Consider the following 13,915-nt stretch of genomic DNA (forward strand, 5'->3'; position numbering starts at 1 on the left):
GTTTTGGAAATTGGAAACAGTAGAATCATTTACATTATCAACGTTTAAGTTGAAATCTCCAATAATAAGCAGACTTATGTTAACATCTGTTTGGTCGTAAAATGCGTAATAAACTTGACCAAGTTCTAGTTCGGGCCATGAGCACGGATTAGTCATCCACTTGTTTTCCTTAATTGCATGCTGCCATTACAGGTCTGGTAAACTTGCCGTATCTTTTTCTACATCGAAGTTTATGAAAATATCGTTTCTGGCATCGGTCGGTAAACCTTACACGTAAGTAGAAATGGCGATCAGTTCCATTTTAAGTAAAACAAGCTTACTACACGACAGTATTTTCACAAAAAAACACACAATGGCCTATGGGTTTCAGTCTACGAATAAGGCCAGGGCCTACGCATTACCGAAAATGATGTCAAAAAGGGAAACCCGTAAAAGCTCCTGAGTCCTATTATCAACATTATAGGAACCTGAGATAGCAGATTGCACTGCTGCTCGATCTGTGATGAGGATAAAGCATTAACAGAGGCTAAATGATGATTTTCAGCACAGTGACTAAGGCAAAGTGAAATATTGACATGAATAGTAACTCTTTTACACATATGGGAACTATCAGACCTAGATAAAACATTATACAGTTCATCTGTGAATTCCAGGGCATTCTCACAAGTTAATGAATTTACAGTATGTGAAGAAGCTTTACCTAATTTCTGCTACAATTGATCAATGTGCGTAATACGTTCATTGAGATTTGGAGCACGCGCATAACAAGGTTTGAGACGGTTAATGGAGAAAACATTTGGAAGCCCCTGTGAAAATACACACTGAAATTTCAATGAGATTTCAGTGAAATTTCAATGAGATTTCAGTGAAATTTCAATGAGATTTCAGTGAAATTTCAATAAAATTTTGACCAAATTTCTCACTGAAATTTCAGTGAAATCTTACTGAAATTTCAGTAAAATCTCACTGAAATTTCAATAATATTTTGACCAAATCTCTCATTGAGATTTCACTGAAATTTTACTGACATCTCATTACTATTTCAAAGTCTTTATTAACATGCTTTCTGAAAAAATCTCCAAACAATTACAATATTACTATATTATTAATTATCCCTCAAATTTCTGTATTCCGTCTTCTAAATTTTCTTTTTCTTCTAGTGTTGTCCTTTTCTTCGATGATAATAAAAATATATGGCCTGAAATGACACAATCAAAATAATATTAAATAAAAGATAGGCATGTGCCATGCAGTGTGCTGTTAGAGCATTCAGCAGTTTCAAAATTATCCTGTCAAAAACAAAGCATATAATATAAATTTTGGGATAAATGTGCATCAGCTGTCACTAGTGGCAGGCATTTAGGTCTGAATACACAAGGTGATAACACTGATAATTTACTCTTGAAATATCTTTTGATTTTTTTTTAGTGGATCCGTAATATATATAGACAAAACAGTTTTACCTTATTTTTTAAAAACTAAACATAGCCAGGTCACATAATTTGCATGACGAAAGTTAATAGCCTGATCTACTAGAATTTAAACAACTATACTCACCACGGCTGCTTTTGAAATTATGCCTTATCATCAGTACATCCATTTTATAATTAACTACCTCGAAATTTATCCAACAAACCATTTTGTGATACTGACAGGTGTTTTGGGGCTCATATAATCCAGAAAATAACGTGCACAAACACAAATCTATTATCCCAAATACTCGCCTTTTTTCCAGGAATTTCAACATATTAAAAATGTGGAAGCCTTTCACGAAACGTGAAAAGAACTTAGGTGAATTAGCCCGGATATCTGTTTAAATATGAGCATCAATTTAGTAATGAAACATGCATGCAAGGTCCTAGCTTTTGTTTACATGAGAGTTTCATATAATTTACGACCATTATAGAATTAAAAATTTCTTCGTTTGTTTTCCATTCCAAAAGTTTTAAAAACAGTGCCACTCACCTGTAACCGGACACTCTTGGAATCTCCGTCATTGACATTGGTTACGCTAATCGGCAATGACCTCAAAATTTGAATTTAAGATGGTTTAGATCTATTCTCTCTTTTCACAATAAAAGAGGTTGATTTCAAAACATGATTATATTAATTGATCGTAAAATATTTACTGTAAATGAAATTTATTTACGGGTGCCATAATTGATGACCTTGTTTCCAAATATGGCTATTGAAACACATGTGTTATGTTTGAGAAAATAGCCATTCTATCATAATACAATGATTATCGGAACATATCGGAAAATTTTTTGATGTTGAGTCATTCATAAGTTTAGACATCATTTTAAACATGTAGTTAATATTACTTAGCACGTGTTCATGGATTACGCATGGTGATGGACGAATAAAATAAAGGTCAATGAAATGTCTTCTTCAGGAAATCACGTGATTAATTAATGGAAATTAAAAACATTTCGTCATCTGACAATATTAGGCCATAATTTCGAAGTGCTCTCTTTCACAAATTACAAATCTTTACATGCAGTTATTAAAATATTTGCAATGCAAAAATGACATTTTTATGTTTTGTAATTTCAGTGAAATTTCAATGAAATTTGCAATATAAATATTTCAGTGAAATTCCAGTAGACCAAAATATATTTTATTTCAGTGAAATTTCAGTAGACCAAATTTTTTGTTTATTTCAGTGAAATTTCAGTAATAGATCAAAATATATTTTGGTGAGATTTCAGTGAAATTTGGGTGAGATTTTGGTGAAATTTGGGTGAGATTTCAGTGAAATTTGGTCATTTCAGTGAGATTGGGCAAAATTTTCAAATTTCACTGAAATTCACTGACTTGATATAGTTTGGCACTAATGGGTCTTCGTACCTTAACTAAGTTCGATGATGAAAATTTTCTGCTTAGGCTACGTAGCAATAAGCAATTTGATTTGTCAAGACTTTGGAACATAAGTGAGGTTGATTGTTTAAACTTGATGCAGATGTTTGTTAGGTGATGTCTTGACTGAGTTCAATGACTTTAACAACATTTTCTGTTAAAACTAAGCAGAGCTACGCAATTTAATTGGTCACTTTGGGATAAGTTAACTTTGATTCTAACTGATTAAGAATGATGAAACTTAGTGTATAGTTTCACTACCAGGTGCTTCAAAACCTTGATTGACTTTGATCGTGAACATTTAAAGCTTAGACTAAGTTTAGATAATCAGTTTGATTCCTCGATACTTTTGAAAAAGATAAATGTGCAATTAATTAATATTTATCATCTATTTATTTTGGGATTTCAGCCAGGGACATCAGGCTCACTGTTCAATTGTTGAACCTTGTGAACACTCGATCTTAACGACAAAATTTTTGATCTGATCTGTATGGAATTTATGTACATCATTTAAATTAATGAAACAAAGAAGCTTATTGAATTTCAGTTAATTACTTCTAGGGTTAAATTATGGTCCTTGTTTCACTTTTGATTTGTTGAACCGTGTGAAAGCTCGAATGACAAATGAAATTTATGTGCATCATTTAAGTTAGTGAATCAAATTATCTTTCCCTATAAATTTCAGCAATTTCAGTTAATTACTTCTAGAGTTATGGCACTTGTTTCACTTTGTTGAACCTTGTGAACCCTGGAACGACAAAAGTTATCATCTTTATTAAGCTTTCATATTTCATATGAAAGCTTATTGTTTCTGTTAAAGTTATTATTAAACTTTCATATTTCATATGAAAGCTTACTGTTTCTGTGAAAGTTATTATTATTATTTTTTTGTGTGTGTTTGTGTGTGTTTTCTGCAAATCGGATTTCTCAGAATCTAACCATAGGATCTTTCTGAAACTTTGACCTATATTTTCAAAACATTTTTACGAATCTGAAATCACCGAATTTTACGAATGAATGCATTTGACCTACATTGCTGTAACTTTGTGACTATTTGACCTATTTTACTAATTCTTTTTTTTTTTGAGTACCTTGAAACATTTACTTCAAATCAGCAATTTCGGATTTTCAAATTTCAAAAATTCGTCGCTGTGATTTCGAACCGGAAGTTGAGACCAACTTGACAACTTCTTTAATAGTTGCATGATTTTCATGATGTTTGATATGTAAGTAGATCTTACCGATGCGACTTGAAAGATGTCATTAGAAATTTTCTAAATTATCTCCCCTTGATGAAATTAAGGATCAAAGTTTTCAAAAAAAATTGATGAAATATGGGTCAGATTGCCTTGAATTTTTTTTTGATGTGTACAAACGTGAAAAACCATATAAGGCCTTTGCAATATTTTACTTACAGACACGGGAGATACATTTTCTGATTCCTTGAAGGAATGACTAAAAAATCTATCGGATCAGAATTTTGATATCCGTCAACTAATGGTCACCATTTTGAAATGAATATGAGAAAAAGTGAAAAATCGACGATAACGGACATGAAAATAAAAACAATAGGCCGTAGTTTGGAGAATACGTCTCCTATTTCCAAAATGAATAGATTTTTGGATAGCCGGGATCGGTGTTGAATTTATGGTATTTGAAAATGTCAAAATTTCGAATTTTGCCTTTGACGTTTTTGTGCCGACAAAGTTGTTTGAGTGAAAAATCGCATTAACTTCGCGAGTTAATTTTTTATACGCCCACATTTTCATGTAGACGTATATTGTAGTCGCCCCTGTCCGTCCACAATTGTTTGTGAACACTCTACTGGTCACAATTTTTATCCGATTTCAATGAAACTTGAAACATAGGTTTATCATCCTAAGATCTCGGTTCCTTTTGATATTGGCATGTATCGGACTGTAACTTCATGGATTATGGCCCCTGATTGTACGAAAAATCACGTTTTTAGCTTTAGAGGTTACAACTATTATCCGATTTGGTTTAAACTTGAAATGTATGTTTATAACCCACAGATCTCGGTTCCTTTCGATATTCGCGCATATCGGACCATAACTACCTGAATTATGGCCCCTGATTGTACGAAAAATCATGTTTTTAGCTTGTGGACCCCATAGAGGTCACAATTTTTATCCGATTCAAAAAAACGTGTGAATATATCACCGTTACACCAGGGCTTCCACTTCAAAATTTTCCCAGCCGGTCATTTTTCACGTGGAGAAAGTGGTGCTATTTTTTAGCACATAACAAGAAGACACAAAACAACATGATATTGAAATGCTGATCGGGTTTAATTGGGTCAAGGACAGTCGCAAAGAAATTTATTCTCACGTCGGCATTTATACCCACCCACCCCCTCCCTCAATAAAGGAACACATGTAATCAATTATCATTTATTTATATATAAAAAAATATAACAAGAAGAAACATTCATTCTTTCTTACTTTATTTACAACATCACCCGTATGCACGTATACTCCTCGTATCTCTAATGGAACTATTGTGGTATAACATCTTTAAATAGTCGATCTTCAACAAGAGGCCACTTTCTAAAATTCTGGGAACCAATCACAAAACTATTCTTGGCATTAGTTTCTGACAACGATCTTTTAATTAACCTGTGCTTACTGCATATGTGACGAGTTAGACTGTTGACTATTTCTCCATACACGGCGAAAAGTAGTTCCGAATGATTAATGCATTTAAATAATTCAAAGTCATTCAATGTACAACAATTAACAACATACTTTCAAAACTTATAAATATATTAACTCATATTAATATTTGGGGAGCTCAAACAATATCGTTCTAGTATTTTCACTCGATAACATGTAAATATAATTGCACATGTATCAAAATGGCGGCGAGCGTAAAAAGTTCATAGTGTCAAGTAAAGTAACATCAATCAGTTGTTACATATGTGGTAAACCACGTGACACCAACACTATCAACTTCCGGTTTATGTTTTACACTTCACTTTATGTCAAGACCTCAACGAAGCAAGTACTCTTAATTTAGTAACAATGTTGATTTATCCACTCGTTCACTACACATAAAAGAAAACAAAAGGATTAAAAACACACACCGAAAATACGTCTTGTGTAGGAATATTTTATCTTAACCACGGGAATGTTTGTGACAAAATTTTAAGACAGGCTGTGTTTTTCGGAAAGGAACTGTTTTCCACGTGGGCCAATGTTGAAGAAGGGAGGTCGGATTCATTGACGACAATGATATCATCTCGCTTTCTTTTGTTATTCTGAGAGGTTTGGAATTTCAACATTTTGAAATGATGTAAAGCATGCTAACATTTCTGCTATATATATCATTCGCATGATTAACTCTAGTTATCAAGTGAAGACATCAAAGTAAAGTTTTTAATTTGTTTGATGTTGATACAGTAAATATGGCTGCACGAGCGATGAAAGTCGGCAAATATGCTGTAACAACAACTAGGTTTTAAGAATGGTCCCACAGTACTAATTAAAAAACAAAACTCGGTTAATTAAAGTGATTAAATGTTGTTCTTTTAATCTGTTTGATGTTGATCCTCCGTTGATTGTGATTAGAGCAATATACACAAGGATAATTAATTGGCAGTGGTTTCCATTCGTGGGCTACTGAACACTGTTAATTTTATTACACTTGACAGTTCACTCACATCACGACACGCACAGAGTTTCGTCGTGTTCCGGGATTTTATGATTTAGCACAAAATATGCTATTTTTCCGGCGTGCAAAATGACCTACGGGTCTGATCCAGTTCCGGTCATTTTCCAGAGCCCTAGGTCCCGACCGGCATATATGGCCGACATGGAACCCATGCGTTACACCCTAAGAACGACAAAAGTTATCACCTAATCTGTTTGAAATTCATATGCATCATTTAAATTAGTGAAATAAAGAAGTCTATTGAATGTCAGCAATTTCCATCAATTACTTCTAGAGTTATAGCCTTTGTTTTCTTTGTTGAATCTTGTGAACGTTCGAGCAACAAAAGTTATCATCCGATCTGTATGAAATTTATATGCATTATTTTAGTAAAACGAAAAAGCCTGTTGAATTTCAACAATATCTGTAGATTACTTCCAGAGTTACGGCCCTTGTTTTAGTTTTTATACGCCCACATTGAAATGTGGATGTATATTGCCGTCGCTCCCGTACGTCCGTCTGTCCGTCCGTCCGTCTGTCCGTCAGTCCGTGCCGTCCATCGTCCACAATTTCTTGTGAACGCTCTAACGCCAAAAGTTATCATCCAATTGTTTTAAAATTGATATATGTTGTTTACATTAGTGAAATGAAGAAGCCTATTTAATTTCAATAATTTCCGTTTATTACATCTAGAGTTATGGCCCTTGTTTCACTTTATTGAACCTTGTGAACGCTCTAATGCCAAAAGTTAACATACAATCTTTGTGAAATTTATATGCAATATTTAAGTTAGTGTAACGAAGAAGCCTATTGAATTTCAACAATTTCTGTTTATTACGTCTAGAGTTATGACCCTTGTTTCACTTTATTGAACCTTGTGAACGCTCTAACTCCCAAAGTTATCATCCGATCTTTCTAAAATTTACATGCATTATTAAAATTAGTGAAACGAAGAAGACTATTGAATTTCAGCAATTTCCATTTATTACGTCTAGAGTTATGGCCCTTGTTTCACTTTATTGAACCTTGTGAACGCTCCAACACCAAAAGTTATCATTCGATCTTTGTGAAATTTATATGCTTTATTTAGATTACTGAAACGAAGAGGCCTACTGAATTTCGGCAATTTCCATTTATTACGTCTAGAGTTATGGCCCTTGTTTCACTTTATTGATCCTTGTGAACGCTCTCAAGTCAACAGTTATCATCCGATCTTTCTGAAATTTATATGCATTATTTACATTGCTAAAGCGAAGAAGCCTATTGAATTTCAGCAATTCCCGTTTATTAAGTCTAGAGTTATGGCCCTTGTTTCACTTTATTGATCCTTGTGAACACTTTAACGTCAAAAATTATTATCCGATCTTTCTGAAATTCATATGCATAATTTAGGTTACTGAAACGAAGAAGCCTATTGAATTTCAGCAATTTCCATTTATTATGTCTAGAGTTATGGCCCTTGTTTCACTTTATTGAACCTTGTGAACGCTCCAACGCCAAAAGTTATCATTCGATCTTTGTGAAATTTATATGCATTATTTAGATTAGTGAAATGGAGAAGCCTATTGAATTTCAGCAATTTCCGTTTATTATGTCTAGAGTTATGGCCCTTGTTTCACTTTATTGATCCGATCTTTATCACCCGATCTTTGTGAAATTTATATGCATGATTTAAATTAGTGAAACGAAAAAGCCTATTGAATTTCAGCAATTTACAGTAATTACTTCTAGAGTTATTGCCCTTGTTTCACTTTGTTAAACCTTGTTAATGCTCGATTGATGATAGTTATCATCCGATATGTATGAAATTTATATGCATCATTTAAATTTGTGAAATGGGTCTATTGAATTTCAGCAATTTCCATCAATAATTCCTAGAGTTATGGCGATTGTGAACGTTTGAATGACAAAAGTGAACATGTGATCTGTATGAAATTCATATGCATTATTTAAATTAGTAAAACGAAAAAGCCTGTCAAATTTAAACAATTTCTGTAGATTACTTCCAGAGTTGAGACCAGGGATCTTAATCGGCTGTTTTATGTCGGCTTTAGCCGCTTGATCTTTAATCTAGCCGATTGGTAAAACAATGAACCGGCCACTAAGATATCACAAATCAATCTACTTTCGGCCGATTTACAAAGAATTAATTATCAGACCGATTGTTAAAACAATGAACCGGCCACTAATGGTATCATAAATCAATCGACTTTCGGCCGATTACAAAGAGTTAATTATTACTCTTCGATTAAGAAACCCATCAAAGAGTCAATCATTAGAATGAATACCTTCAGCTTATTTCATAAATAAACAACTTAATTGAGGTAATCATGCCAAGTACTTGAACACCTCGCAGAATGACACCAGGAAACGTAAACGAGATTTAACTGAAGATAGTGATGGTGTTGACCTTGAACTTCAAGCATGCACGTCGTCAATGGAATTTCCAAAAGCCGGAGATCCTCCCACTCGCAATATAGGTCAACCAAATTATCGGCAATAAAAGACCGTATTAATCTGACGATCATACCTGCGCAGCAAAGAAAGACGTTAATCCGAAATGCGTATTCCATAGCAAAAAGAAACATTGCCATCGAAAATTATGAACAATAATTGAACGATTTGACAGAACAGCAGGATCATGAAATGACAAAAAAACTATATCGTGATTTTAATTGTTGTGGTGAATTTATTTCTTTAATATCCAGTGAAATTGAGGAAGAGATCCTCTCAGATATCCGAACTAGTCCTGCTGCATTAAATCCCGACAATTGTATACCAGTAATGCTAAAAATAATCACGACAATTGGCCATGTGACCTTTCGCCCTACAGCATATTTCCAAGTTCCGACTATACACGGAAACCGATTTGTGCTACTTTGTTATTTATATACTTATATACTTTTTTATTTATATATATATTAACATGTGCTTACGAATAAAATAATTTTAAAAAAACATTTGTATGTACTTGTAGTTTTTACTAATTTATAACTTCCGTTTAGTTGGATGAAACCAAAAGTAGGAATATGCAATGCAAGTTGCTGAAATAATATGACCTTAAATGTCGATATTATAGCGATGTATGAATGCAGTTAGGCCTAACCGTGGCCGGTTCATTTCAAAATGGATTAAGAACCCTGGTTGAGACCCTTGTTTCAGTTTCTAAATTGTATATTAAATTCCCCTAATTACCTACAAAAGAATAAATATGTGACAACCCTTGTCCACCACACGGTCGATTTAGCTGCTGTGGGCGTATATTTTGTTGCCTGGCAACCTATCTTCCTTTTTGCGATTCTTTATATAACCCATGACATGTGACAGGAAGTGGCCGTGAATATGAAAGCTTTCATATCTACCTAGCAGATCTAGTAATTATTGTTATTCCTCTTCTATAGCACTTCATTATATCCAGTGATATTTTTAAAGCACTTAACAAATGTCACATCACAGTTTGTAATAATATTTAAACAAGTGTGTTTTTAACTGCGATTTAAATAATAAAAGTTGAACTTTCTCTAATTCAGGGTTCCCGCGGTCCTTGAAAATCCTTGAATATCCTTAAATTTAAAATTTAATTTTCAAGGTCTTGAATATCCTTGAATTTTGCGGAAATAGGAAAATATCCTTGAATTTCAGTTGAGATCCTTAATTTTGTTTCAAATTGGTAATAATAGTAAGTTTATATGAAAATCCTGTTTAGATTAGAAGTTATGCTAGTTATACTAAACAATAACTCTGACGTATACCTGTCAATCAACTGATCTAAATAAACAGCTGTGTTTTGTCACGTAATAACAAGATAAGCCAATGACATTTACGTTAGGCAACCAAATACTCTCACGTGACCCCATTGTCCAATTAACATACTAGAAGCCACTACACTGACTAATCAAAAACCGGTATTAGTAATTACATTAAACTATGCATAATAACGAAGGCAAGCCTGCATGACATTGAAAATAAAACATACATTGAAAATAAAACATGTCTTGCAAATTTCAAACTTTGTGGCTTGATAGCTATAACTGGCTAAGTCGCGATGAAACAAACATTCATCAAGCGAAATGCTGCATATGCAAGAAGAGTTTCAGTATCAAGAAAATGGGTATATCCGCTGTACGTTCACACGAAAAAAGTGAAAAACACATCAAATAAACGAAAGCTACGTCATCAAATACGACTATTAGTTTCACATCGGCATCAGACTGCAAGTTGACAGCTGCTGCTAGTGCTACAGAAAGGAAAACCTCTCTCCCTGCGACAGCGCAACCACAAATAGATACTGTCTTAACACGGCCTCCCGAAACTGGCCAAGCGGATACAAGTGGCCAGACACAAATGTCTGTCACTGGCAATGCCGTTTTAACTGCTGAAATTTTATGGGCAGTAAAATGTATTACGTCACATCATAGTTATAACAGTTGCACGGATATAGACAAATTTTTTCAACGTGCATTTCCAGACAGCCTAATTGCCCAGAAATTTACATGTGGCGAAAATAAAATTAGCTATCTCGTTTGCTTTGGTATTGGTCCCTACATACAAGACAAATTAAAAACATTCATACGCGGTGTCGAAAATGATGTCATTATGTTTGATGAATCACATAATGAAAGTTTACAGAAAAAGCAGGTTGATGTTCATGTTCGCTTGTGGGATAATGGATCAAATTCCGTGGTTTCTCATTATTTAACTTTCAAATTTATTGGACATGGCAAAGCTGAAGATCTTCTTCCCATTTTAATAAAATGTGTCGCCGATATCGGGCTTAACAAAAGTAATCTTTTACCATATTCTATGGATGGTCCAACTGTTAATTGGAAACTTTTTAGATTACTTAATTCGAATTTCGGAGACTTTCTGATTAACATAGGTAGCTGTGGGTTGCATACAATGCACAATGCTTTTAAAAATTTGGTTGAAAAGTCAGGATATTGGATATTTAAAGATACGCCCGCACGAAGGTCCGACTATACAACTTTAACTGATTCAACAGTCTTTCCACTTAAATTCTGTGGTCATCGGTGGCTTGAAAACAAGCCTGTGGTAACCCGGGCAATTGAAATTTGGCCAAGTGTTGTAAAATATATAAAAGATAAAACCACACAATCATATAAAAGTAAATCATTTGAAGTTGTGCGCAATGGTATTAATAAAGATAAACTTATGTTTGTTAAATTAGCCTTTTTCCTGACTGTAATAAGCCTAATGACCGCGTTCTTGCAAATATTTCAGAGTGAACGACCCTTAGTACCACTTTTGTGCACTCACATAGAATCAATGATTAAACAGTTGATGAAGCGTTTTGTAAAATCGTCCGTACTAAAATCCGCTACAAATATCAGTAATTTACTTAAGATTGATGTTGAACAAGTAGATAATCATATCATGTATAAAGACTCCGATCTCAGGTTTAAGGCTGAGGGAGAACTACGAAAACTAATTAGTGGGAAAGTTGTATCCGAAAGGGACGTTTTGGACTGTAGAATCCAGTGCAAGAATATGTTAATACATATAGTTAAACATTTAATGACAAAAAAACCTATTACATATGCCATGGCCAGAAATCTAGGGTGTCTGCATCCTAAACAGATAGCGAATCTTCCGGATATAGCAAAGACACAATTTAAACACATCCTTGAAATATTAATAACAGCCCAAAAATTAGATGAGGCGACAAGTGATTTGATAAAGTCTGAATATGATGATTTTATTAACTATGTGTCTAATTTGTCTCAATTGGATATATTAGAATTTAAAAACTATGACGCCCTTAACAGTGATTTGTTAGATTTGTTTTTAATGAGACATCTTGAACATTTTAAAAATTTGCAAAAACTTGTCAAAATGTTGCTCACGGACAAACTGGAGAAGAACGCGGGTTTTTTTTTAATGCAAAAATTTTAACGGAAAATATGCAGGAAAAATCTATAATAAATCGAAGGCATATTGTGCATCATGTACATTTAATTGGCGGAGTGGACAAATTTGAAGTTACGCCCCAGTGCCTTCAATATGCGAGTGCAGCTCGAATAAAATACAGACAATACCTGGATGACCAAAAGAAAGAGGATGCTAAGTCAACAGTAGATTCAAAATGAAAATATATTGGAGATGAACTTACTGACTGTAAAAAGAAAAAAAAATACCTCGAAAATGACATTATTACGCTGGAAGCTTCGGCGGACGAGAAGGCAGATAATGCGGAATAAAGCTGTGACATCAAGAAACTTTTAATTGAGTCGAACGCCCTTCGCAGGGCAGCAAGAGCCAAAAAGACCGAAATGACGGAAATGGACGAACAAATAGCTAAACTTGAAAAACTATATATATTAAAACAATAATAAACGTATTAATAATCGGCAAATTAACGTCAATAAACTGTACTACTTTTTATTCGTACTTTAGTTTAATCAGTTAACTGTGGTCCGAGTCGAAAAGGGAAATAACTCTGTTTTAAAAATGGCGGGAGTTTTTCCGGTGTGCCGAAAGTCGATCTGTAATAATAAAAAAAACAGTTTATGTCTTCAATTCCTTTTAAATATGAGATTATAACGATGGTAATGTTTTGGTTATTTTTAAGATGAAAAATTGTAACTTTAGGCTAAAAAATGTCCTTGAAAATCCTTGAATTTGACGTATATTTATCCTTGAATATCCTTGAAAAAATGTTTGACGAAGCCGTGGGAACCCTGTAATTCTTCTTGGTAGTTATTCCACATATGGGCACCATTTATAATGAAAGATAATTTTCCTCTGAGTCTCTTGTAAGCAGGCACAGATAATAAAGTAGTATCTGTTGACGAACAATGATTTGGTCTTTCCTGTTTGTACACAAAGCTTTATACACATTTTAGAGCACTTTAAAGTCAATCCAGGGTTTCACAGTCACCAAATGGAGACAGTGTCTTGTAAATGCCCCCATTATCTACAAACTGTGTGGACGATTATGCTGCTGTGGGTGTATGTTTCGTTGCCGGGCAAACTATTTTTTAAAAAATATTTCAATATAAATTTGGTTTTGACTACTGATTGTTCTCCTATTCTACAGGTTTTAATTTGTTTCATTTCAGTGTGCTAAATATAGAGAAAGATTTGATCAAATTAAAAGATATCAAATGAAAGAGAAGGTGACAGCGAGTGATATTTTTAATGGAAAAAAAGAAACATATTCACAAAGGTATATTTCAGTCGAAAAAAAAATAACTAGATCTGATGCTGTTCCATGCAGATATGAAAGCATTCATATTTATCGTCACGTGCCATGGGTTATATCAAGAGTCTTAAAAGAAAAAAGAACAAGAAAAAATAATTATTAAAATTGGTCAAAAACTCGCGAAGTTATAAGCCTAAATATAATGAGAAACATTGCACCTGGGCC

General features: G+C 33.7%; 1 protein-coding gene across 1 annotated transcript in view; it reads left to right on the forward strand.

The window, feature by feature from the left end:
• LOC126820653 (unconventional myosin-Ib) overlaps positions 1 to 13,915 on the forward strand; it is a 287,803-nt gene that overhangs the window by 213,019 nt on the left and 60,869 nt on the right. The window contains exon 20 of the mRNA XM_050548748.2: positions 13,608 to 13,714. Coding sequence (XP_050404705.1) covers positions 13,608 to 13,714 — 107 coding nt within the window. The remainder of the gene's footprint in view (positions 1 to 13,607; positions 13,715 to 13,915) is intronic.

The sequence above is a fragment of the Patella vulgata genome, chromosome 5 (genome assembly GCF_932274485.2).
Source record: "Patella vulgata chromosome 5, xgPatVulg1.2, whole genome shotgun sequence".
In the NCBI taxonomy this organism is placed as follows: Eukaryota; Metazoa; Mollusca; class Gastropoda; family Patellidae; genus Patella; species Patella vulgata.